The 26,559-nt window shown below is 45.6% G+C and overlaps 3 protein-coding genes across 4 annotated transcripts; 2 read left to right on the forward strand and 1 right to left on the reverse strand.

Annotated features, from left to right (window-relative positions):
• Positions 1 to 971: 971 nt before the first annotated feature.
• LOC136111658 (feather keratin Cos1-1/Cos1-3/Cos2-1-like) lies at positions 972 to 26,559 on the reverse strand. Of its 2 annotated transcripts, none has more exons than XM_065855977.2 (2): positions 26,518 to 26,559; positions 972 to 1,298 (listed from the first exon to the last, which is right to left on the reverse strand). In XM_065855977.2, the coding sequence occupies exon 2, from the start codon at positions 1,275 to 1,277 to the stop codon at positions 972 to 974; it is 306 nt and encodes a 101-aa protein (XP_065712049.2). In that variant the 5' UTR covers positions 1,278 to 1,298; positions 26,518 to 26,559. The 2 variants fall into 2 exon arrangements, with proteins under 2 accessions (XP_065712049.2, XP_071674151.1); XM_071818050.1 differs by lacking the exon at positions 26,518 to 26,559 and adding an exon at positions 2,601 to 2,687.
• Positions 2,798 to 3,560, forward strand: LOC136111724 (feather keratin Cos1-2-like). The gene is made up of 2 exons (XM_071818051.1): positions 2,798 to 2,941; positions 3,234 to 3,560. Exons 1-2 carry the CDS (start codon positions 2,810 to 2,812, stop codon positions 3,558 to 3,560), a joined length of 459 nt encoding a protein of 152 aa, XP_071674152.1. The 5' UTR covers positions 2,798 to 2,809.
• LOC139825473 (feather keratin Cos1-2-like) lies at positions 16,864 to 17,618 on the forward strand. The gene is made up of 2 exons (XM_071798173.1): positions 16,864 to 16,995; positions 17,292 to 17,618. The coding sequence occupies exons 1-2, from the start codon at positions 16,864 to 16,866 to the stop codon at positions 17,616 to 17,618; spliced, it is 459 nt and encodes a 152-aa protein (XP_071654274.1).

Consider the following 26,559-nt stretch of genomic DNA (forward strand, 5'->3'; position numbering starts at 1 on the left):
AGTACATGACCAGAAGTAATCAGAACCAAGACAAGACTGAAGGTGCAAAGCTGTAGTGGGTAAAATATATTTTTTCTGTTGTTTTCAGATGGACAAACAAGCCCTGGTTTCCAACTGAGAGAACACACTTAACCTAGATACAGGTCCGTCCATACCTGGGCTGAGGTGTGGATGTGGACCAGAGCAGATAGGACCAAGTAGAATTGTGACCAATATTTTTGCTCTGCTAGAACTCACCATTACCATGGAATGGTGGGAACCCATTATATGTAATAGGATGTGTTGTAATGCCTGGGTTCATTGAATTCTTAATTGCTTCCTTTTAATTGCTTACTTCAAATACACAAAGTACCTGTTAAGTCTAACACAGACCATGGTTGAAGATTTCATCAAGTGTGGCATGGGAGAGAATGTGGGGTAAGAAATAACAACGCTTTTGCCCAAGCAAAGTCAGGAAGGGTGACAAAGCCAGTAAGCTGAACATCCCTCAGACTAAACGCCATAGAGTTAATTGATGAAAACCTGAAAATTCACTGTGTGACAAAGTGACAAAATCCCAGTGCAAGGAGTCTTATTCTCCCCTTCCTTCACCTTTTTCTCTGAGCAGACTGAAAGAGTTGCCTCAGAACAAAGGAGGACTTGAAGGCCCAGGCTTGAATGCATCACAACTTTATTGAGTTTTAAGAAGAAAAGGAGGTGGCTCACGGGGAGCAACAGGGTCAGTCACAAGGATGTAGTGAAACTCCTGTAGAGAGACAGGCTGCCTCCCCTGCAGAAAGAGGGACGCCAAGAGGTACCCACTTGACTGGCCTAGGAAGGCAGAAAGAGAAAAGCAAAGAGAGAGAGACACAAGTGGAAGAAGGAAACATTTGTTCAAAGCTCTGAATGCAATGCCATGTAGCTCTATCTCATCTCAAGGACTATGTTCCAAGGTCTTGGGAGGTTCTTCTCCAAGGATGTTGCCAGTAGCTTTAACAGGGTCGGCATCTGTTGCCACAGTAGCGGCTGGTAATGCAGGAGAGGTCAAAGCCCCCAGAGTTGATAGGGACTCCATCACGGCTGAGGATGCTGCCAGCAGCAGCAGAGGTAGAAGAGCCCACAACGGTGTTCTGTGGGAAGGAGCTGAGGATGGGGCCGGGCAAGGTCACCACCACGGGGGAGGGCTGGATGACGATGGTGGAGTTCTGGCACTGCCTGACACAGGGCTCATTGCAGCTGTTGGCCAGTGGGGTCGGGCCACAGGGCTGGCAGGGCACACATGGGTTGCAGCAGGACATGTCTCTGGGACAGAGGTTCACCTGGGAGACAGCGTAGGTGGAATCAGAGCATGAGGGCTTGATCATGAGAAGCAGCACTTCTCCCAACCACAGTGGAGACAAGAATACTCCTGGCCCAGCATATGCTGCCAAACTCAAATGCCAGAAGCCACCCCCACAACATCCCAGACTCTCTCTGCAGAAGACATTCTCTCCCCTTCCCTCACCCACAAGAAGCAGCTTCCACCACAGGGCCAGGACAGACCCTGTGAGCTGAGACACACATGGAGGAAATACACCTGATCCTGAAGGAGAAGAACAAGAGGCTTCAAACTCACCTGTTTCACAAGGAGAAAGAGGTGAGTGAAGCGGATGAGAGAGCAGAGAGTTGGGCTGCCTTTTATAGGAGTCCTGCACCGCCTCAGGCTCAGGTACCCTTAATGGAGGTAATGATTTTCTGGCATACTCATGTTGAATGAAAAACACAACAGCTAATATTAGGACAAGTTTCCTGGTTTCCAGCGTTGTCACCTTTTCTTTTTTCTGGCTTTTGCCACGTGATTTCCCATATGGTGGCATCTGTAAGTACTGGTATGAAAGGCCTGAGGTTTTCCAGAGGGGACAGACGTCAGACCAGGCAGAAGCTTCAACACAAGTGCTGGATACATCCTGTACAGACAGGTGATATGAACCTTGGTCATTCCTGTGGGTTCCTTTGTGGCAAAGATGTTAGGATATGAACAATGCTGTCATGCTCAGGTCCAGATGCCCAAGGATCACATTTGACTAGTTATTTCATATGTTGTTCCTGGAATCCCCTCAATAGAGTCCCCAGTTGTTGATGTTGCCCTTGCTTTTTGTGAACAAAAAGATTTTTGCATGGTTTCCTGCAGGCCTGCATGAGCACACCTGTGTCAGTCTGTACCCATGTGACCCTCATCATGAGGACATGTGCAGATCACAGCTGGGGACTCTCCCCTGGTGTACCCATGAGCACTGGGTCATGAAAAAATATTCCATAGAAAACCCAGTGCCCAGACATGCTCCTGATGTTTCCTGAGGACCAGTGGCAAGTCCACAGAGAGGGGCTGAGGCAAAGGAGTCCAACCAAATTGTCCTGAGAGTACCGTTGCTATATTTTCAAGCCCTCCCAGCAGCGACCCCACTGTTTGAAACAATGAGCAAGCATCAGAGAGAAGTGGGTTTACAAGATAAAAGGATATGTCACATTGTCCAAAATAGAAGTCCTTGGGAAATGGATGTGAAACATAAAAGCGTTACCAATTTTCAGACAACATTGCCACAAAGAAGTCCACAAAAATGGCCTGGGTCCATATCACCTGCCTGCACAGGATGCCACAAGCACTTGGGCTGACACTTATGCCTGCGGCTGACACGTGTGTCTGCTCTGGAAATCCTTGGGCCTTTCATCTCAACACTTAGGGAAGCCTTCATTTGGGAAATCACGTGGCAAAATCCAGGAAATGAGAAGTCAGCAATGCAGGAAAACAGGAAACCTCTCCTAACATTAACTTCTGTGTTTTACGTTCAATATGAGCATGTCAGAAAATTATTACTTCCACAGAGGGTTCCTGAGCCTGAGGCAGTGCAGGACTCCTATAAAAGGCAGTCCAACTCCCGGCTCTCTCATCCAATTCTCTTGCCTCCTTCTCCTTGGGAATCAGGTGAGTATGAAGACTCTTCTTCTCCTTCTTCTTCATCAGGTGTCTTTCCTCAATGTGTATCTAAGCTGACAGGGTCTTTCCTGGCCCTGGGATGGGAGCTGCTTCCCATGGGAGAGGGAAGGGGAGAGAATGCCTTCTGCAGAAAGAGGCTGAGTTGTAGTGGAAGTGGCTTCTGACATTTGAGTTGGGCAGCATATGCTGGGCCAGGAGGTGCCTTGGGTCCACCACTGCTGGGAGCAGTGCTGCTTCTCATCTGCCACTGTACTCTGCTTCCTCCTATTCTGTCTCCCAGGTGAACCTCTGTCCCAGAGACATGTCCTGCTGCAACCCGTGCGTGCCTTGCCAGCCCTGTGGCCCAACCCCACTGGCCAACAGCTGCAATGAGCCCTGTGTCAGGCAGTGCCAGAGCTCCAATATCGTCATTCAGCCGTCCCCCGTGGTGGTGACCCTGCCCGGCCCCATCCTCAGCTCTTTCCCTCAGAACACTGTTGTGGGCTCCTCCACCTCCGCTGCTGCTGGCAGCATCCTCAGCCGTGAGGGAGTTCCCATCAACTCTGGGGGCTTTGACCTCTCCTGCATTACCAGCCGCTACTGTGGAAACAGATGCCAACCCTGCTAAATCTGCTGGGAACTTTCATGAGCAAGAACCTTCCAAGACCTTGGAACATGGTCCTTGAAATGAGATAAAGCTTCATGGCATTGCATTCAGAGCTTTGAACCAATGTTTCCTTCTTCCACTCATCCCTCTCTCTCTGTTTACTCTGTTCTTTCTCTCCCTCATGGCTAGCCTAGTTCAGACCTGTTGGTCTCCTTCTCTTTTCAAGGCAGGCAGACCAATACCTTGCAGGACTATCACTGTGACTGCCCATGGTATTCCCTGTGAGCCACCTCCTTTTCTTCTTGAGACTCAATAAAGTTATGCTGCATCCAAGACTGGGCCTCTGAGTCCTTCTTCTTTCTCATGTGCCTCTGCCAATCCAGTCAGGCAAAAATTTGGAAGAAGAGGATGGTGGGAATCCCTGCTTTGCATTTTCTTATGTTCACTTTCCCTTGGAAGTGCAGAAGACATTCATGGCCCATCCACAGCCAGTGGCCAGAAGTGAGGAAATGGCTCCAAATGATGACAGGAGTTAGGCTGGGAAACAGTAATTCCTGAGGACAACCGTCACCCTCCTTTCTCTCATTTATTCCCCTCCATAACCTGATCTGCTGTGCATGGCCAGCACACATGGGCACAAGAAGATGAGATAGGGGAACCTCATACAGTCCTTCAGCATGTGGCAGCACTCAGCTGCTCTCTAGGCATGAATCTGCATCATCACCATCAAACACCAGGACGGAAGGGAGCACAAGGATCACCTGGACCCATGTTTCTTGGCAAAAGCACAGGCTAGCCAAGATGGCCCAGCATCCTGTCCAGCTCAATCTTAGATGTGTCCAGTGTTTCAGAATCCACCACTTCCCTGGGAAGATGTCTCAAATGTCTCCCTGTTCTCATCATGGAAAATTTCCATCTTCTGTCCAATCAGAATGCTACCAGAAGTTCATTGTAGCCTTTACCCCGTGTCTTTTCCATGTGACTGCTTGTTAAAAGGGAGTCTCCATCTTCTTTCTAGGCACTCTTAAAATATTGGAGTGTGGTTCTTAGGTCTCCCGTAAGTTTCTCAAAGCTGAACAAACCCAGTTCTCTTAGGCTTTCATTATATTGCAGCTTCTTAGTTCGTTGACTATCTTTGTGGAAATTCTCGGGACCCTTTCCAGTCTGTCCACATTTTTTCATATAGAGGAGACCAAAACTGATTCAAGATTTGGCCTGATAAGGTCTGAGTAGAGCATCATTATGATTTCTTTGTCTCCACTGGTGATGCTCTATCGAATGTAACTGCGCATCTTGTTGGCCTTCTTCACCGCAGCAGCACATTGTTCACTAATATTGAGCTTGTTGTCCATCAGAACCCCCAGGTCCCTTTCCACAGAGCTGCTCCCCAGCCAGGTAGATCCCAGCCTGTGCTGCACTCCTGGAGTATATTGTCCCAGGTGCAGGTTCTTACACTTGACCTTGTTGAACTTCATCAGGTTCTTGTTAGCCAAATCCTCCAACCTGTCCAGGTCATCCTGCAGACTGACCCTCCTTTCAAGGCTGAGATAATTCACAAGTTAGGATTGGTATCAGCCACACTCAGGCTACCTAATGAAGTCACCACTTCCTATAAACCCAAAGACCCTACAGGTTACTGCAGCTCAAGGACAGCGCCCAGTGTGCAAAAGCCAATTTCCTGGCCACCATCCCACCTTTTATAGTCAGAGGGTGATTGGCTAGATGGCAACAGTGCACAGAGCATCCCCACAGTAACTTGGGTTCTCCACAATCCAGAGGCCCTTTGACTTCTCATGGCTTGTTTCTGGTGCCCTTCTTCCCTGAGTTTGTGCTTTCACTATTCATGTCAAAATTCAGGTATATTTTTAAATGATATTTGAAAATATCTTGTAGACCTTGGCCCTCAGTCCTGGCTTTTGCTCTAAATCTTGGCATCCCTCTGGTATTCGTGGTGTCCTGTGTGCAGAAAAACAACTCGGAGGCACTGTTGGGCTCAAAATGATGGCTCATGCTCACAGGGACCCATGGATAACATGAGGTTCCCCTCATGCTCTTCCTGTCCACACTTCGGGGCAGAGACACCACCATTACTCGTCTCACTGGGTGCTGGGCACTTGCAGTGGACAGGACAGGCACCAACCCAAGCGCAGCTGATACACAAGTGTTGACTCTGATAGTACTCAGCTTCCTGGGCTTCCCCAAGAGCTCTGAGGCAGTGCCAGCCCGACCTTCTGTTCCTGTTCACTACTGCTCCTCACTCGCATACCAGGGTCTTCCCAGGATTGCCGCCCCTGGCCATTGGAGAGCTGTCCTGCAAGAGACCCTGCACACCCCTGGGAACCACATGGGCACAGCAAAGTATAGGGCTGTGCTCTCATGGTAGGACACCTCTCTCCACACAGGGATCTGCAGGGAACAGCACCAGTCTGAGAATGTACACTGGGAGAATGATTACTGGTCCTAACCCCAGGAAGGCAAGCTCCCCGCGTGATGCCGTGGACCCGGTCTTCCCTGGGCCCAGGCAATGGACCCCAGCATGGAGCCTGTGCACACATAAGAGAGCTGTCTTCTAGAAGACCTAGACAATCAAGACACTCCTTTGGGTACACGTATCCTCCACTCTAGGTGAAAGTCTCATATGGACCTGCTGATTCGCACTTTGGGGATTCTCATTTCTCTTGATCTTCACTGTCTTTCTAGAGAAGATGTTGAAAGGTTCATGTCCCTCTTTGCTCCCTCAGGAGCCACCTCCACTACATCACAGGCTCTCTCTGCAGAAGACCTTTTCTCCCCTTCCCTCTCCCATGAGAAGCAGCTTTCACCACAGGGCCAGGACAGACCCTGTCAGCTGAGACACACATTGAGGAAAGACACCTGATCCAGAAGCAGGACGAGAGGAGGTTTCACACTCACCTGCTTCCCAAGGAGAAATAGGCAAGAGAATTGGATGAGAGAGCGAAGAGTTGGACTGCCTATTATGGGAGTCCTGCACTGCCTCAGGCCCAGGCACCCTTTGTGGAAGTAATAATTTTCTGTCAAGCTCGTGTTGGACATAAAACACACACTAGCTAATGGTAGGGGTTGTGTCCTGGTTTCCTGCACTGCTGTCTTTTCATTTCTTGGCTTCTGCCATGTGCTTTCCCATATGAAGACTTCTGTAAGTGCTGGGATGAAAGGCCTCAGCACTTGCAGCCTGGACAGACGTTAGCACAGGCAGAAGTCTCAGCCCAAGTGCTTGTGGCATGCTGTGCATAGAGGTGATGTTCACCTTGGTCATTCCTGTGGGCTTCTTTGTGGCAAAGTTATTTGGAAATGAGCACGCTCTCATTCTCATGTTGAGAATCACTAGGTCTCACATTTGTGAGATCATGTCATATGTCATCTTCAGCATCTCTTCAGCAGAATTCCCAGTTGCTGATGTTTTCCTGTCTTTCTGTGATCATACAAATTTTTGCATGGTTTCTTGCAGGCCTGCATGAACACACCTGTGTCAGTCTGTACCTGTGGGACCGTCATCATGTGGACATGTGCAGGTCATAGCGGAGGATTCTCCAGTGGTTTGTCATAGAATCACAGAATCATAGAATGCTGGGGATTGGAAGGGACTCGAAAGATCATCTAGTCCAATCCCCCTGCCGGAGCAGGAACACCTAGATGAGGCTACACAGGAACGTGTCCAGGCGGGTTTTGAATGTCTCCAGAGTACGAGACTCCACAACCTCCTTCAGCAGCCTGTTCCAGTGCTTTGTTACACTCACCGAGAAGTTTCTTCTCAAGCTTAAGTGGAACCTCTAATGTTCCTGCTTAAATCCATTACCCCTTGTCCTATCATTGTTTGTCACCGAAAAGAGCCTGGCACCATCCTCCTGACATTCACTCTTTGTATATTTGTAAACATTAATAAGGTCACCCCTTATTCTCCTCTTCTCCAAACTAAAGAGACCCAGCTCCTGCAGTCTTTCCTCATAAGGGAGGTGCTCCACTCCCTTAATCATCTTGGTTGCCCTATGTTGGACTCTCTCTAACAGTTCCCTGTCCTTGAACTGAGGAGCCCAAAACTAGACACAATATTCCAGATATGGTCTCACCAGGGCAGAAAAGAGAGGAAGGAGAACCTCTCTCGACCTACTAACCACCTCCCTTTTAATACACCCCAGGATGCCATTGGCCCTCTTGGCCACAAGGGCACAACGCTGGCTCATGGTCATCCTGCTGTCCACCAGGATCCCCTGGTCCCTCTCCCCTATACTGCTATCTAATGGATCATTCCCCAACTTACACTGGAACCTGGGGTTGTACCTGCCCAGATGCAAGACTCTACATTTGCCCTTGTTCTATTTCATTAAATTTTTCCCCACCCAGCTCTCCAGCCTGTCCAGGTCTCTGGATGGCAGCACAACTTCCAGTGTCAGCCACTCCTCCCAGCTTGGTGTCATCAGCGAACTTGCTGATAGTACACTCTAGTCCCTCATCCAAGTCATTGATGAATATGTTGAACAGCACTGGCCCCAGCACCGACCCTTGAGGCACTCCACTAGATAGAAGCCTCCAAATGGACTCTGCCCCGTTGACCAGGACTCTCTGGCTTCTTTCCTTCAGCCAGTTCACAGCCCACCTCACTACCCGATCATCCAAACCACACTTCCTCAGTTCAGCTGTGAGAATGGTGTGGGAGACTGTGTCAAATGCTTTACTGAAGTCAAGGTAGACCACATCCACTGCCCTGCCATCATCTATCCACCTCTTTATATCTTCATAAAAGGCTATGAGATTGGTCAAGCATGACTTCCCCTTGGTGAAGCCATGGTGACTGCCCCTGATGACCCTCTTAATCTTGATATGCCTTGAGATGGCACTAAGGATAAGTCATTCCATTACTTTCCCAGGGACAGAGGTGAGGCTGACCAGTCTATAATTACCCGGGTCTTCCTTCTTCCCCTTTTTGAAGACTGGAGTGACATTTGCTTTCCTCCAGTCCTCAGGCACCTCTCCCATCTCCCAAGACTTGACAAAGATGATGGAGAGAGGTACATCAATGACCTCAGCCAGCTCCCTCAGCACCTGTGGGTGCATCCCATCTGGGCCCATGGATTTGTGGATGTCCAGATGCCTTAATTTGTCCTTAACGCAGTCATCATCAACCAAGGCAAATTCTTGCACCGTTCTGACTTCCTCTGGGGCCTCAGGGGTATGGGGCTCTCCAGGACAGCCTCCGGCAGAGTAGACAGAAACAAAGAAGGCATCCAGTAAGTCTGCCTTCTCTGTATCTTCTGTCACCAGGGCACCCACCTCATTCATCAGTGGGTCTACACTGCCTCTGGTGTTAGTTTTATCTGCCACATATTTGAAAAAGCTCTTTCTGTTTTCCTTGACCCCTTGTGCCAGCTTTAATTCTAACGAGACCTTAGCTTTCTTAGTTGCCTCCCTACATCCCCTGACAACAGCCTTATATTCTACCCAAGTGGCCAGCCCCTCCTTCAATGATCTGTGATCTGTAAACTCTCTAAGAGTGTTGTTAAGCAGCAGGTTGCCCTTGCCAGAAGATGCCCATCTGCAGCTGAATGGTGGTGCTTCTTTACTGGCAGAGAAGTGCTCAGAGAACTGAAATGAAGTCTCTGCCTCCTGCACCCTCCCTTTCTTCCATTACTAACAGGGAGATATGCCAAGAAACCCTGCCTGCCTGTGGAGACCATTATCCGTGTGATGATACCCTGCTAATGCAGTGTTGCTGGTGACTGGAGTGGGCCAGCCTCCTCATGTCCATGCCAATGCCAAATACATTTTGCAGCTCATCAGCCTTTTGCTCAGTGAGGCAGGGACCAACAGCTCTCACCAAATGGGTATTGGACTAAAGGAACAGGGTCCAGGTGTTACTATGGTTTGAGATGGAGGACAAAATCTCTGGGTGGATCATTTGGAGTCAAAGAGCTTTGAGTCAAACTCCTTTGGTTTTCAACACCAGGTCTTCCATGTGTCTCATTAAAAGCTGAGCCTGAGGGCCCAGCAGCCTTATCTGTGGCTTCAGGGACATGTGATTTAGGGGAAACCACCAGAGAATTGATATATTTTCATGAGTATGTCAGGTGAAGTCTCTCCTTGTCCAGGAAGAAACTGTTGTGCTCTGACCGCAACCCCCTCCTTTTCATCCCACTCTTTTGTTTAAGAGTGGAACAAATAGAGAAACCTGGAATGAAGGAGGGAAGTTGAGTTTGTGAAAAATTGTTTGTGAAGTGGTAAAGGTAGTTTAGTAATTTTAGTAAGTTTTGCTGTTTCTCCTGATCCTGCTGTATTTTTCTTGGTAATAAGTTAAATGAATCTTCCCTAAGTCGTGTCTGTTTTTCCCTATGGTGTTAATTGGTAAGCAATTCCCCTGCCTTTACACGGATCCATGACCATTTTTACCTTACATTCTTCTCTTGTCCTGTAGAGGAGGAAGAAGGCATACAGCTGTGTGGGTGCCTGGAAGCCACACAGTGAACCATCTTCTTGGTTTTGCAACAGTTATGTTAATTAGCCATATTTGCCTCTATTTCTTGCCTATCCACTCTCAATGTTCCACAGATAGGTCAGTGCACAAGATCTTGGCTGTCTTTCTAGTCCCAAATTTCCTAGGTGTAAGCATCAAAGGCTGTTCCCTGTGATCTATAGACTTCAATAGAGAAGGGAGCTGGCAAGAGGGGTACAGTACAGTTCTCTCTTGGCATCCTGCAAGGACACACTGCTGTGCAAGGCTGAGTACTGGAAAGAGTCCTCATTTCTCCCCTGGCACCTCCATGTTTCCTGTGCACCCAGAGATCTGCCGATGAAAATCCTCTTCCTTTGAGGGTCTGGATTTCGTGCCTCATGCAAATGGAGGTGTTGAAGGAGCTTCTACAATGGAACTGTTCTTCTCTGCACCTCAGAATGGGATTGAACTTATGTATGAGCTGCAAAGACAGAGCACGGGTAATCTACTGATCTGTGCTCTCTCTACAGTACCATGGAGGAACTGTCAAATTGCTCATCTGTGTCATCTTGTAGGCCCATGTGAATAACCTTTAGTCCTGGAGATAGCTGTCTGAACGCAGTTGGGATGTGCCGTCTGCAAAACACCTTGGCATGTAAACCTGTGTAATGAACTGCTGGGCCTGCACAGGGCACTGTGTGGGTGCGAGGGAAAAAGAGGGGACTCACCCTTGCAATCCTTGCCTTGGATGTATTCCATGCCACCTCCTCAAGACTAGTGGGAAGCCAAGGAGGAGGATATGGGCTCTAGCCAAGGTGATTACTGCTAACATCCACTCCTTCCACCATTATTGCAATCTACTATTAGAGCCTTCTGCCCCAGCACAGCTCCTTCCAGAGCAACAGGAATGGCCCTGAGTGTGTGTGGTGCTGCTGACCTGCCAGGGCCTCCTGCAACAATGGGATCCCCTATGATGACAGCACAAGTTAGGATCAGCATCCTTAAGGCACGCCCAGAGGCCAAGGGGAATATTTCTGGACAGAGATACAGCCAGGAAAGGGCTGGTGGTCACTGGCTGTGGAGTAACCAGAGATGTTATCCTCAGCTCCTATGGACAGGGACTGAAGGACACTCACAGACAGCATGTCCTGCCCTCCCATTCCTCTAGGAATGAGAAAGAGTCCACCTGCTCACCCATTTGTTCTCTGCCAGCGTATGCCCTTTCTCTCTAGACAGCTTTAGAGAGTATCCAGAGAGAAAGAACTGGAGAGAGCCAGTAGCATCTGATACAGCAGAGATTAATCAATCTAAAGAGGGAAACAAGATTTTTCTGAGAGGAGGTCACAGTGAAAGGAAAAACTGCAGTCCATGCACAGGGTCCACACTGGACCTGCTGTGGTTCACTGGGACTTTTAATTCAGTTGTCCACCATCACCACAGTGGGTGCTGTCTGTATCCTCCCTAGGGCCACGTTGCAGTCCAGCAAAACACATATGTGCACCCTTCAGGAGGCACTGATTCAGCAGTGTCAAACGTGTAAATGACACTCATGGCACTTCTAATTACCACAGTTGCTCCAAAACCAAGAAGACCTTGGTTGGGTTCCAGGCAACCCCTCAGCTCTTTGCTCTCTACCTTTTCCTCTTTAACAAGACAGGAGGAGAAAGTAAGGTGAAAAAGCTTGATGATCAAGATAAGGACTGGGGAATTACTTACCAATTACTGTCACAGGCAAAACAGACTTGACTTGCAGAAGATTAATTTAACTTAATTTTCTCTTGGAAGAGGTGCCGAACTGAGCACAGAAGTCCCTGGGTAATTATAACCTCACAGTCTCTTACCTGGGCCTCACACGATGATTCAGTCCAAGAGTAATATTTGAATCTGGGGTCTTCTTGCTTCTCATCAGATCCTTTCACTGTCTTCAGACTGACCCTTATCTTGTTTAGCTGCAGGTGTCGTTGGTTGTAGCTGCTTTGTGCTGGCCTGGAGGGCATCATTTTGCTTGAGTGGATCCTGTTTTGCTCAGTAGGGTACAAAACAGGCCTTATTATACAGGTGGTGTTGATGGTCTGTAGCTGCTTTATTTTGCTCAAGTAGCCACAAGTTTGGTAAATGTCAGCAGAACTTTACAACATGCAGTTTACAATTTCAGCAAATTTATCTTCTAAGTGATGCTAAGCAGACAGGGTACCAAAAATCACATGCCCTTATAATTGTAAGGGATTCATTCTGTTTAAAATGTACTTCTTTAAGGCGAACTATTAACATAAAACTTTAATTGGGCTCATTCAGTGATCAGTAAAAGATCATTGCCAAACAGTCACACTTGTCTAGTAGGCAGAGTTCAAGTAGGCTCACCCAGGCTGTCATATTTATGGAATAAAGTGGATGGCTCGTAGTCAAATCACACACAGTGGGAAAGGTCTGCACGAGACTTCTTGCAGCCACAATTTCTTGGTGTTCAGTGTGCCATTTTACTTCCTTTCCTAAAAAGAGTTCTTGGCCCAGTTGCAGCTCAGGCCTTTCCCTCCTTTGGAACCTGAACCCAACTGCTGCCGGTTTGGTTGTGTGAAATGGCAAAATAAACTTAACAGCAGAGTCAACTACACTGTTAAGCGGCATTCTTTATTTTATCAGTGCTGAGGAGCTCTGGGGATAATTCTTCATAAGTGCTCCAAAGACTGGATGCTCTTGCCTTGCTTATATTCACATAATTATTACATATGCATTACAATTTTTGAAAATGTTGGCATACAATATGTCTCTGCTAAAAGATAATTGATAATGTTAGTTATAATTATTTAGTTTCTTACTTACAATACACGTATTAATTATTAGTTAAATATAAATTAAGCATTCTGCTTCTAAACAACGTATCACTCAATCTTCTGTCTCCCTCTTGTCATGCAGAAGGATTAAACTTGAAAAATATCCCCTCATTTTGCAGGTGGTCAGAAAGCATTGATCATGTCAATTGGTTAGTGATGGGTACATCTTTCGTAACTTAACCACAGTATACATTAATATGACAGCTTCTCTTCATGTGGGGAAGAACAAGTGAATCTATCATACTCCAACCTGACCAGGTTAAAGCACTCTGCCATGTTTCTTACAGACTTGTTGGTGGATTCGGGCATCCGTCACAGCATCCTCTGGATTCTTTTCAGAGACCATCTCTGCAACCTTCCTCCCCACTACTGTAGTTATTACAACTTAAAAGAATGAATCCTGCCAGAAATTGCAGGCTGCTCCTCTGAGAAAGATAAGACTGACCTGCTAAACATCTGATCAGAAACTACAGACACTACTTACCTTGAAGCTTTAGATATTTTGAAGCCTGTGCAATTTGTTTAGTCTTCTTTTAATATCTCGAGACTGTTGGATAAAGTGTCCTTCATCTGAAGGTTGCTCATTATACACTCCAAAGATTATGTAATGCAATATGCAAATGTGTAAGCAATTGGCTCTTAGGACTTGCCCTGCAGGTGTGAATGTAGTGATAAGATTTTGTATAATGGCTGTTACTTTTCTTTCTGGTATACTGGCTTCATTCCAGCATTCAGGCTTGTGCAACTCTATAAGAAACAATATCTAATCTCTCTGTGCTAAATTTGGCTCATTTGCATGCACACCTGTCGAGGGTTAGGATTGCGGGGTGACAATCAAACCCTGGCAGATGTACTATTAACCTCCTCTCCCCCCCACTTCCCCCTTTTGCCCCTCCCTCTCCCCCCTTCCTACTCAGGACAGGTGATCGGGAGGAAAAGAAGGACAGAGAGAAGAGAGTTGGAAAAGTTAAAGATGTTTCACTAATGCTACTAATAAGAATAGAGAAAATAATACAAAATATACAAAACCAATCTTGTAAGTCTCAGCAACTGCAGAGGCAGCACCCAAAGTCCTGGATTAGACTCTGTAGCCAACCGGAGCTGGATTCAGTCTCTCACTGGCCTCAGTTCGCAGGGACGACCAGCAAGGTCCTCTCCTAATGTTGGCCATAAGCAGAAGGGAAGGAAAAAGGCAAAAAAGGGCCGAGATTCTTGTGATGTCCCACTTTTATATGAAGTATTCACGTGAATGGAATGTTATACACCATTGGTCAGTCTCTCGATCATCAGTTTTCTCGTTGCCCCTCTCGCGAGATGTCCATCCGTGCTTATCAATAAGTTTGCATTCCATTGCTAGGTTTAACCAAAACATGTGTTGGGTTCTCCAGGAAAATGCAGCTAACATGAAGGCTTTAGCTGACAGGCAAATTCACTGAAAGAGAAACTTGTTTTTAACAAAACCAGGACAACACCAGGTAAAGAACCCTGGTTTTGGGACAGCACTACCAAAGCCTTGCCACGTAAGCCTGGTAGAGTGGGTCCAACAAATTGTGAGGAAGAATTAGATGCATAAAAATGTAAACAGAAATTTATCAGTCCAGACTTCATTATGGGACAGATATAGCTTCAAATAATCCTAAGAAAAATGGTATTATTACTCTCACCTAATACTTTGGAATAAATGTTCCAAGCTGATGGGCATCTAATGTCCTTGGTAGATCTTGCAGGAAGTGGACCAGATGGAGCTAATTCTGGTTATTCCATTAATGTTATCATCAGATCTTAACTGCTGTATTTCACATTACCCCTGGACCTCTTTGACCCTCAGGGAACTTTCCCAAAGGATTCTGCTCAGCAGGTCCCTGAGTGGGTAAAACTGCTTTTATGAAGGGCAGGGCTGCAATTTTTGCCTTCTGTTTTGCACAGCCACTGCACACGCCAGACATGAGAGCTATGCCAGCTTTTCCAAAATCCCAAGAAGAACATAGGTCTGCAAGTGTTGCACAGAGTTTTCAGTCATCCCATTTGTGTTCCATCTCAGGCTCCTGCCTCAGATGTGTCTGGGGTCAAGCTGGAAAGGCAAGTGAGTGTATTGGTTTTGCCTGGGACAGAGTTAAGATTCTACAAAGTAGCTTGTAAGGGACTGTGTTCTGGATATGTGCTGAAAATAGTCTTTATAATACTGGAATGTTTGAGCTCTTGCTGAGCAGTGCTTACACACACAGAGAGAATCAAGGCATCTTCTGCTCCTTAGATAGTCTGGATAATGAGTAGCCTGACGATACACAAAAAGTTGGGATGCGACACAGCTGGGACAACTGACCCAACTGACCAAAGGGATATTCTGTACCATATAATGTCATGTTCCACAATAAAACTGTGGACATGAAGTTAGAGGTGCTACAGCTTCTTGGAGACCGGCAGTTTGTGGTGAGTGATTATTTTCTTTTGCATCACTTGATTTTCTTAACTTTATTTTCCTTGATTTTTTTGTCATTTTTTCCTTTGTTTTCTCATAAATCTTTTTTACTGTCTTTATCTCCACCCATAATTTTTCTCTCTTTTAACCTTCTGATTCTCCACACCATCCAAATTGGGAGGAGTGAGGGAGGGGCTATGTTGTACTTTGATCAAGGCTGGCTTAAACAACAAGAACAGCGCATCAGTGAGTTGAAGACTAGATGATGTCTCATGACAACAACGAGAGTTCAGCAAAGTCCAGCCATATGCAAGTGTGTCCATAGAGATGAGACAGGCCTCAAGCCTCACTGGAAAAGGTCCCTTGTAAAGGTCCAAGCTGAGATCAGTGGAGTCCATTTCCAGACACAGGCACAGAAGTGTCACCACCAGACTAGTAGCTCAGGTTGGTGCTGAGAACAAGAACTAAAGCTTCAAAGCTGCACCCATGGGAAGGGGAGATGGTACTGGCTGCAGCCTCTCAGCAGCACCAACTGGCAATGATCAAAGAAAATTCAACAAAGGGAAGGGATCAGCTCTCAGCTACTCTTCCTCTAAGTTGGGCTGGTACAAATATTCTCCATCTCACAGCAGAGTAAATTCTGGTCTCCTGTCCTTTTAGTGCAATATCCCTCTGGTTCGAGTTCTCAGCCCCTGTCTCACTCAATACCCGGCTGATGAGCTGTCAGGGAAGGCAGGCTTCTTCAGCCTTTCTCCCTATCCATAAAGCAAGAAATAGAGGGTGCAGGATGCAGAGATTACATTTCAGTTCATTTCAGAGAGCACCTTTCTGCCAGGACAAAGTCATCACCATTCAGTTCCAGATGGACTTCTTCTGGGAAGGGCAACCTGCTGCTCTACAGTGCCCGTGGATACACCAGGGAACAGTCCCCAGCTGTGACCTGCACATGCCCTCATGATGAGGGTCACACAGGTACAGACTGACACAGGTGTGCTCATGCAGGCCTGCATGGAACCATGCAAAAATCTGTATGCTCACAGAAAGCCACAAAAACATCAGCAACAGGGGAATTCACTGAGGAGATGCTAGGAACTACAACAGCAGAAAAGGAGTCAAGTACCACAGGGACAAAACAGGTTTAAGACAATCTCCTGGTGTTGCCTGAGGACCTGTGGAGTCCTGAAAGCACTGTTAGTGTTGATATAATTTCCACGGATCCCAGTAGAGGCTCACCTGTGTAAAACAATGAGCAACCATCAAAGAGAGGTAGGATAACAAGAGAAAAAGATAAAGCACGTCTTCCCATGTGGCAGCACTTGGGAAACAGTTGTGGAACATAAAAGCATTGCCCATTTCCAGACAACTTTGCCACAAAGAAGCCCACAAGAATGACCCAGGTCCACATCACCAGTCTGCACAGCGTACCACAAGCACTTGGGTTGACACTTATGCCTGTGCTGACGTGTGTTTGCTCTGGAAATCCTGGGGCCTTTCATCCTGCAACTTACAGAAGGAGTCTTCATATAGGAAAGCACGTGGCAGAAGCCAGGAAATGAAAAGGCAGCAGTGCAGGAAACCAGGACACAGCCTATACTATTAACTGATTAGCTGGCGTGTTTTGCATTCAGGATGAGCTTGTCAGAAAATTATTACTTCCACAAAGGGAGCCTGGGCCTGAGGCAGTACAGGACTCCTATAAAAGGCAGCCCAAATCTCTGCTCTCTCATCCGCTTCTCTCGCCTCCTTCTCCTTGGGAATCAGGTGAGTGTAAAGCCTCTTGTCCTCCTCCTTCAGGATTAGGTGTCTTTCTTCAATGTGTGTCTCAGCTGAAAGAGTCTGTCCAGGCCCTGGGGTGGAAGCTGCTTCTTATGGGAGAGGGAACAGGAGAGAAGGTCTTCTGCAGAAAGAACCTGGGATGTAGTTAAGGTGGCTTCTGGGATTTGAGCTGGGCAGCATAAACTGGTCCAGAAGGTGTCTTGGCTCTGCTGTGGTTAGGTGCAGTGCTGCTTCTCATGATCAGCCCTATATGCTCTGATTCGACCTACGCTGTCTCCCAGGTGAACGTCTGTCCCAGAGACATGTCCTGCTGCAACCCATGCGTGCCCTGCCAGCCCTGTGGCCCGACCCCGCTGGCCAACAGCTGCAATGAGCCCTGTGTCAGGCAGTGCCAGAGCTCCAACGTCGTCATCCAGCCCTCTGCAGTGATTGTGACTCTGCCCGGCCCCATCCTCAGCTCCTTCCCTCAGAACACCGTTGTGGGCTCCTCCACCTCTGCTGCTGTTGGCAGCATCCTCAGCTCTGAGGGAGTGCCCATCAACTCTGGGGGCTTTGACCTCTCCTGCATTACCAGCCGCTACTGTGGCAGCAGATGCCGACCCTGCTAAAGCTACTGGCAATGTCATTGGGCAAGAACCTTCCAAGACCTTGGAACATCATCATTAAAAGAAGATAGAGATCCATGGTTTTGCATTCAGGGTTTTGTATCATTGCTTCCTTCTTCCACTTGTGTTTCTCACTCTTTCCTCTGTTTATTCTGTCCCCAAGACCGGGCTAGCTTTAACCTGTTGGCATCCTTCCCTCTGCAGGACAGGCAGACTGACTCCCTGCAGGAGTTTCTCCTCATCCTTGTATGTTTCTGTAGTGTTTCCTGTGAGCCACCTTCTTTTCTTCTCGAGACTTATTAAAGTTGTACTGCATCCAAGTCTGGGCCTCTGAGTCCTCCTTTGTTCTGAGGCAACTCTTCCAGTTTGTTGCAGGAAAAAGGAGAAGGAAGGGAAGGGTGGGACTCCCTGCAGTGGATTTCATTTTATGCCCTTTCCCTTGTAGCTGAGGAAGACATTAATGGCTACTCCACAGCCAATGGCATTAAGTGAGGAAAGGGCTCCAAAGTGTGGCAGGAGAGGGGTTGGGAAACAGTAATTCCTGGGGACAATCCGCATCCTCATGTCTCTCATTTATTCCCCTCCATAACCTGACGTAGTGTTTATGGCCAGCACACATGGGTATAGGAAATGAGATAGAGGAACCTCCTACAGTCCTTCAACATGTGTCATGGCCGAGCTGGTCTCTAGACATGCATCATCATCATCGAACACCAGGATGGAAGGGAGCATAAGGATCACCTGGATGCCCGCTTCTTGGCAAAAGCAAAGGCTAGATAAGATGACCCAGCACTCTGTCTACCTAAATCTCAAATGTGTCCAATTGATGTCCCAGAAAACTACAGACTAGCCAGCCTCACCTCCACCCCTGTAAAAGCGATGAGAACAAATCATTCTAGATGTCACCTCCTGTGGCCTTCTGGGTGTAGAAAAGGAACTCCTGAAGGCACTGCTGGGCTCAGAATTATTGCTGAAGTGCACAGCACCCCATGGACCATGGGAGGTTCCCCTCATATTCATTCTGTTCACATTTCAGGGTAGAGATATCACCATTATCCATCTCACTGGGTGCTGAGCACTTGCAGTGGACAGAACAAGGCACCAAACCAAGTATTGCTGAAACTCTTGTGATGATCCTGCCAGTACTCAGCTTCCCAGGATCCCCCAGAACTCTGAGGCAGGGCCAGACTGAACTCCGCTTATGTTACCACTACTCCTCACTGGCAGGCCAGGGTCTTCCCAGCAGTGTAGTCGCTGGCCCTTAGAGAGCTGTCCTGCAAGAGACCCTGCGCAGACCTGGGAACCACATGGGCACATCAACGTGCAGGGCTGTGGACCCACAGTAGGGCACCTCTGCCCACACTGGGCTCTGCAGGGAACAGCACCAGTCTGGGCAGTTACACAGGGAGAACGAGTAATGGTCCTAAGCCCAGGAAGGCAATCCCACAGCATGGTGTCATGGTCCTGGGCAGTTGTCCTGGGCAATTTATACCAGCATGGAGCTTGTCCGTGCACAAGAGAGCTGTCCCTGAGAAGACGTAGGCAAGGAGCGCATTCCTCTGGGTACATGTGTCTGCCACCCTAAATGGAATTCACATATGGACCTGCTGACTCACCCTTTGGGGGTTCTCATTTCTCTTGATTGTGACTGTCCTTCTAGTGAAGAAGTTCGAAGTTCGTGTCCATCTTTGCTATTCACTGCCTCCAATGTATGTGTCTTTGGGTGGAACGTTCCCCAGGGGAGCCTCTACATCAATAAAGGTGATGCTTGTTTTTAAAACTTCAAATTGTTTCAGTTTTATAAGTTTCTTCAATTACCCTTTCTACGGCATCATTTCTGGCACCCCATATGGGACTCTGCTCTTACCTTCAACTGATTCCTGGGATAGAAAGTTCTCCAGCTGGTACTAAAGGATTCTCAGGGATGTCCTCAATCCCTGGAGGCAGCAGAATTCTTGATCCAAGAATCATTTGTAAGTATTCTTTTTTTTTTTTTCTAATACTCTGGTTTGGTTTGCCCGTTCTTAAGTCAAGGTGAAAGCCTTGCAGGGGACCTTGCCTACACATTAGTCAAAACCGTGAAAGATTTGCAGGGTTGGGCTAAAAAAATTTGAATTAAAAGGGGGCTTAGAGGCTCCTAAATGATAAAAAATTAAGGGTTTATAGGCCCCTAAAAAAAAGGCAAAAGTTTGGGGGATGATGACCCCTAAAAATGAGATTTGAAAGCAGGCTGGGAAAGAAAAAAAAAAAAAAAAGGAGAAAAGAGACTGTTCATGTCCTTGTTTTAGTTTATGAGTGTTTATGAGTGCACGAGTATGTGGTAATTGCTTGATTGGTTGTTGTTGCAATTGTTTCTTTGTGCTGTTTTTTGTGTAAGTTTGCTGTAAGCATTCTCCTTCTCTGTGCTTCTGGATGCAGTATTTCCACTAGTATGGACAGTTGAAGTCTCAGGTAAAGCCAACACTGCACTAATATAGGTAGAACTGAAACAGAATTGAAACATGACTTAAAGTCAGTAAGGAAAAACAATATCCAATAAACATGAACGTGGAAATGAAGTTAGAGACTTTAATGAACAAGTTTATGCACTGTGGACTTTCACAGGAATGCCAATCAGAATACAATACTCCCATTTTGCTAGTATAGAATCTACATTGTATGGAATACATGGTTGGTACAAGATTTGAGAACCATTAATCACACTGCGATAAATGTGTACCTGGTAATGCCAAAACCCATACACTCTTAGATTAATATAGCAGGAATTAATATTTATTTTACTGTTTTTGACTTGAAATATGCCTTTTTTTGTATACCATTGGATTCAGAGAGCTTTTCACCTTTGAATGGGTAAGACCTACCACTAGGAAGAAAGATGTAACTTTCTGGACCATTTCCCAAAAAAACTTAAGAACAATCCTGCTTTGTCTGGTAGCGTATTGGTGGAAACACCTTAGAAGCCTGGCAAGTATCTGTGACTGTATTGTGCCTATGACTGTGTTGCTGATTCAAGAGGCAAGAACACTAACTTTGGGACAGCAGATTGTTATATTTGTGTCACATGATGGACATGTGGAACATGCTGGAACAACAAAGACACCATTTTCTGTCACTGAGCAGAATGGTAGAGTACCAAGCAGCATTACTGGAACAGGATGTTGTGAGTTTGAAAACAACATCTTTGAATCCTGCTACTTTATTGCCTGTACTGAATGATGAAAATTGGAGCATGATTGTACACTAACTATCAAACAAGTCTTTTCTAGCAGACCAGATTTAAAGAATACTCCACTAGAAGATCCAGAGTGGACTCCTTATGCAGATGGGAGTAGTTTTGCTCTGAGTGGAGAACAACTGTCTGGATACGCACTGGTAACTTTAGAGAACATGACTGAAACACAACCATCGCCATCAAATACTTCAGCACAGAAAGCTGAGCTTATTGTTTTGGCTAGAGCCTAAGTCACAAGATAAGTAAGTTAATACACTTTTGGAATTGTACAGAAAGATGGAACAATATGAAAAGAAAGATGACTTCTGACTTTGTGAATATCTCCTATCAAACATGAGCAAGGAATGTTGAAGCTATTAGAAGTTGTTTTAAAACCTAAAAAGGCATCAAGTAATCCACTGTAAAGTTTACCAATTTGGACAAATATTAAAAGAGATGCAATTGGATCTGAAATGCAAAATTGTAAGATAGAAGTAAAAAGAAAGTGAACTTTTGGGGATCATATTTGTAAATTACACTTTCTGAATTTTCGAGGTGGCCTGAAGCTTTCACATGTCAGACCAACAAAACTAGAGAGGTAGCAAAAAAATTATTGAATAAAATCATACCAAGATTTGGCTGTTCCACATTTTATAGCAGGAATAATATGGACTATTTTTACTCTTCTTTGGGTAAGATGGGATCGGTCTAGTGGAAAGGTGGAAATAATCTAAAATAATCTAAAACCAGCGCAATTAGCTAATTTGTGTCAGAAAATTAATGTAAAATGGATATATGTATTGCTAATTATTTTACTGAGAATTTGCATTACTTATGGAATAAAAATAAGTTAGCCCTTTTGAAATATTATTGAAATACTATTACTACCCTATTCAGTAAAGTTGACAGGAAAAACTAATCAAATGCATATTTGGGAGAACCAAATGCTCATTGAATATATGTCGTCTTTGGGAAAAACTTTCTCATCATTACATAGGTATATCCAGGAGAAAGCACCTGTGCCATTGGATGTGCCTGTACCTTCCTTCTGACCTGGAGATCCAGTCTATCCTTGGACCTGAAAGGACAAACCTTGAGAAAGCGGTGGAGAGGACTCTGTATGGTACTGTTGGTAGCTAACACTGTGAAATACAAAGGAGTCAATCCCTGGATTCACCACAGTAGATTAAAGAAAAGTACAGGGACTGGGTAGAAATCAGAAGAGATCACATCTTTAACACGAGAACTTATGAAATCATAGCAATCTCTACTTGGACTGAAATAGAATCTTATACAGAATTTGATTGTACTCAAGGAGATTTTTCAATATTCATTGCAGCATTAATATTAGCCTGTTTTCTTTGTAGGTACTTGTTTAAACGTGTTATAGTTGCATAAGTTTTTGCCTGTTATACAAAATAGTAAGTTCACTGTTAAATCAGGAGAATCCATGGACCTAAAATGTACATTTTATGATGATCTGGAAAACCTTGCAGATAGTTGACAAGACCAATTGCTGAGTATGTATATGTTACCTAGACAGTTCAAATAAAGGGGGCTCTTATATTAGGAATACCCCTCCCTATTAATGTATCTTGGGGAAACACTTCATTCATGTTGATCAATCTAACAGAATCACAACTGAATTAGAGGAGATTTGGAAAAATACTACAGTCTTGCATGAGGTACAAAAAAGCAACAACTCTTACAGATTTCAAGAAGTTTGAACATGAGTAGTGTCCTGGTTTCCCGATTTACAGACATAGATTAAGAACTCGATTGTCATTATTGTATTAGTAATTGTCATGTTTGTATGCTATGTTTCAATGTGTGATTAAGTGTTGTGCTGCAGTCCCTAAAAGAGTTTAAAAAGGTGAGACTTATATACAAATAGATGAATTATTGCCATCACTTGAAAGAATGAGTGAATCCTGTCTGCAATTGCTAACCTAAAGATATATCAAACCTTTCACATCTAGGGATCAAACAACAAAGAAAAGAATGGCTTGCAAAACACTTAATCATGAACTATAGACACTATTCACCTTGCAGTTTAGACATTTTGAGGCCCACAATTTGAATCTTGCTTTAACATTTATCTCAAGACTGTTAACTACATACACTGCATTCAAACTGAAAGGAAAAGAATCATGGAAGGATAAATGTAGAGAGAAAATGTTTGATACAAAGATATGGAAAGTGACAGTCCTTGTTCTAAAGTAGCTGAGAGAAGGAGAGATGCACAGTTGGGAAAACAACACGATTTTAGGCCTCAGATTTGTTACTATTAAAAGAACATGGGGTGTGCAGTTTCTTAGAAACCGGAACAAGATCACTGTTGTATCCATATATCGAATGTGACAAAAAATTTAAATGATCAAATTTGGATTATCAAAGAGGTAGTGAAACAATCACAGGACCTTAAACAAAATATAAAAAGCACTTAGATTAATAAGCTCTTGTCTCAAATGGGGAATATTTAACTTACAGGGTAACTAGCTTCATTAGTGCAAACAATAATAATTATTTTAGCCATAATAATTGTGTTTATCATTATTTTAGGATGTGTAAAGAGAGCCACAGAAAAAGCAGCTTGCAAATAAATTATCGAGATTATATTTTAATGAGAGCTGAAGCCTAGTGACCACAAAACCTCAAGAAAAGAGGAGGGATAAACAATACCTAAAATCAGCAATTATTAATAAAAGTAGTTGATCAGAATGAAGGTTGTAGATTTTAAGTGCTTGCCAAATCAATAAGGTTCACAGGTGTTAGACACTTGTTAGGCATTAAGTAACAATAATGTTATTTCTTAAGATAAACAGGAGAACAGAGAAGGGCAGGAGCCAATGCCCTTACTCTCAGAAGATAACGTGGCAACACCAGTGCAAGCAGGTTATAAGCTGAATAACGAAGGACTGTAATGCATATGCAAATGATTACTTGGAAATATAATGAATATGTATGATCTGTGCAGATATAACCTGTGTCTGGGAATTGTTCGGGGCCCTCACTAGGCAGAAAAACTTCTGTGGGGGCTGGTGCATCAATAAAGGTGATGCTTGCTTTTAAAACCACAAACAGTTTTGGTTTTAGAAGTTTCTTCAATTAGCTGATTTATGATATCAGAACAGGTCTTGGAAATGAAGAGGACATTAGCCATGCACCATCCTATTTTCTCTGCAAAAAATACCAATCTGAATTGTAGAAAACTCTTTTGGACTGAGGATTTTCTTTGTGATGACAGTAGTACAGTACAGTGGTTTGCATGTTGTGACATCATGGTGGAAGGACATCACTGAGAGGTCATAGAATTATACAATAGTCCATATTGGAAGGGACCTTGAAAGATCACCTGGTTCAATCTTTCATGAAAAAGAGAGACAAGATGAAATTATCTACCACCCTGTCCAATTGCACGTTGGAAACTTCGAGCAATGGGAACTGTACCATATCCTTGGGAGGTCTTTCCACTGAAGTATTGTTCTTACTGTAAAAATTTTATTACGTCAAGATGAAACCTCTCCCAGTGTCACATGTACTCATTGGTCCTTGTCTTCTCCATGTGGCTCCTTGTGATGAAAGAGCCTTTGTCCTCTTTCTAGATACCCATAAAGTACCAGAATACTGTGATGAGGTCCCCGCGAACCTTCTGTTGTCCAAGGACAAAAGACCTATCTCTTTCGGTCTTGCTCAGAGGACAGGTTCTCCAGCCCTTTGGTCCAATTACACGTATATACAAGAGTGGTGGTGGCTAATGGATGAGGATCAGCGAAGGCAGAAGTGGCACCTGAGTGAAGATGACCACAATCCCAAAATCCATGCTACCAGGGCTTCCAGAAGCAGATTTTCTCTCATGGGCATGTTTTAATGATGAAGTTTCAATATGCTGACATCACAATTAAAGGACATTACTGAGAGGACTCAGTGATAGCCAGGAAGACAGGAAAAAATTAAAATGATTGTCCCAGCCAGCAGGCAACACGAATTATTTTCATCAGGATAAGGAAATTTCGGCACAAGGTTGGTGGTGTCTCTACAAGGGAAACCTGGACAAAGGAGAATGAAGAAAATTCTCCACCCCACGTGCCTGCCTTGGGAGGGGTGGGAAGCCCAGGGCAATGAGATCAATTACAATTACTTTGTCATTGCCCAGTACATGACCAGAAGGACTCAGCTACCCAGACAAGAGTGAAGGAACAAAGCTGTGGTTGGTTAAATCTATTATTTCTGTTGCTGTCAGAGAGATAAACCAATCCCCGTTTCTGACTGAGAGAACCAGCTTACCCCATATAAATGTCTGAACATACCTGGGCTGAGGTGTGCTTTGTGGGCTAGAGCAGAAAGGATGTGGCAGAGTTCTAACCAAAAATTCTGCTCTATCAGAAGTCGCCATTGTCATAAAAACGCTGACTCAAGTGGCACATAATTGGATGTGTGACAATTCCTGGGTACACTGAATTATTAATTGCCTCGTTCTTAATTTCTTACTGCAAATGCTGAAAGTGCCTGCTAGCTCTAATACTGCTGGGCGGACATTTCATCAACTGCAATTGAGAAAAGGAGACAATGCTGGGTGAGAAGTGAGACAGCCACTAAGCTGATCACTGCTCAGAACCAAGTCCAATGAATTAATTCATGAAAACATTAAAGTAATTATACTTTGTTTCCAAGTGACAAAACCCACAGCAGGGAGTCCCACCCTTCCCTTCCTTCTCCTTTTTCCTGCAGCAAACTGGAAGAGTTGCCTGAGAACAAAGGAGGACTCTGAAGACCAGGCTTGGATGCAACACTTTAATGAATCTCAAAAGGAAAAGGAGGTGGCTCACAGGGAACACCACTGGCAGCCACAAGGATTTGGTGAAACTCCTGCAGGGTGTCAGTCTGCCTGCCCTGCAGAAGGAGGGAGGCCAACAGGCAGGCTGGCCTTGGTGACAGAAAGAACAGCGGAATGACAGAGAACTGAGTGGAAGAAGGGAGCAATGGTTCAAAGATATGAATGCAGTGCCATGGAACTCTATCACCTTTCAAGGACCATGTTCCAAGATCTTGGAAGGTTCTTGCCCAATGACATTGCCAGTAGCTTTAGCAGGGTCGGCATCTGCTGCCACAGTAGCGGCTGGTAATGCAGGAGAGGTCAAAGCCCCCAGAGTTGATGGGCACTCCCTCAGAGCTGAGGATGCTGCCAACAGCAGCAGAGGTGGAGGAGCCCACAACAGTGTTCTGAGGGAAGGAGCTGAGGATGGGGCCAGGCAGAGTCACAATCACTGCAGAGGGCTGGATGACGACGTTGGAGCTCTGGCACTGCCTGACACAGGGCTCATTGCAGCTGTTGGCCAGTGGGGTTGGGCCACAGGGCTGGCAGGGCACGCATGGGTTGCAGCAGGACATGTCTCCGGGACAGAGGGTCGCCTGGAAGAGAAGGTAGGAGGCAGAAGATCAGGAGAAACAGCACTGCACCCAGCCACAGTGGAACCAGGGCACCTTCTGGCCCAGCATACACTGCCCATGTCAAGTCCCAGGAGCCACCTCCACTAAGTCCCAGCATCTCTCTGCAGAAGACCTTCTCTCCTGTTCCCTCTCCCATAAGAAGCAGCTCCCACCCCAGGGCCAGGAAAGACCCCATCAGCTGAGACACACATTGAAGAAAGACACCTGATCCTGAAGCAGGACAAGAGGCTTCACACTCACCTGATGCCCAAGGAGAAGGAGGCGAGAGAAGTGGATGAGAGA

Source organism: Patagioenas fasciata, chromosome 22 (assembly GCF_037038585.1).
Source record: "Patagioenas fasciata isolate bPatFas1 chromosome 22, bPatFas1.hap1, whole genome shotgun sequence".
NCBI lineage: Eukaryota > Metazoa > Chordata > Aves > Columbiformes > Columbidae > Patagioenas > Patagioenas fasciata.

Excerpts from the sequence above, each read along its gene's own strand:
- LOC136111724 (XM_071818051.1), top strand. The coding sequence starts at position 2,810 with ATGAGCATGTCAGAAAATTATTACTTCCACAGAGGGTTCCTGAGCCTG. Across the intron at positions 2,942-3,233 it reads TCCTTCTCCTTGGGAATCAG|GTGAACCTCTGTCCCAGAGA; the intron begins GTGAGTATGAAG and ends TCTGTCTCCCAG.
- LOC136111658 (XM_071818050.1), bottom strand. The coding sequence starts at position 2,687 with ATGAAAGGCCCAAGGATTTCCAGAGCAGACACACGTGTCAGCCGCAGG. Across the intron at positions 1,299-2,600 it reads GCTTGTGGCATCCTGTGCAG|GTGAACCTCTGTCCCAGAGA; the intron begins GCAGGTGATATG and ends GCTGTCTCCCAG.
- LOC139825473 (XM_071798173.1), top strand. The coding sequence starts at position 16,864 with ATGAGCTTGTCAGAAAATTATTACTTCCACAAAGGGAGCCTGGGCCTG. Across the intron at positions 16,996-17,291 it reads TCCTTCTCCTTGGGAATCAG|GTGAACGTCTGTCCCAGAGA; the intron begins GTGAGTGTAAAG and ends GCTGTCTCCCAG.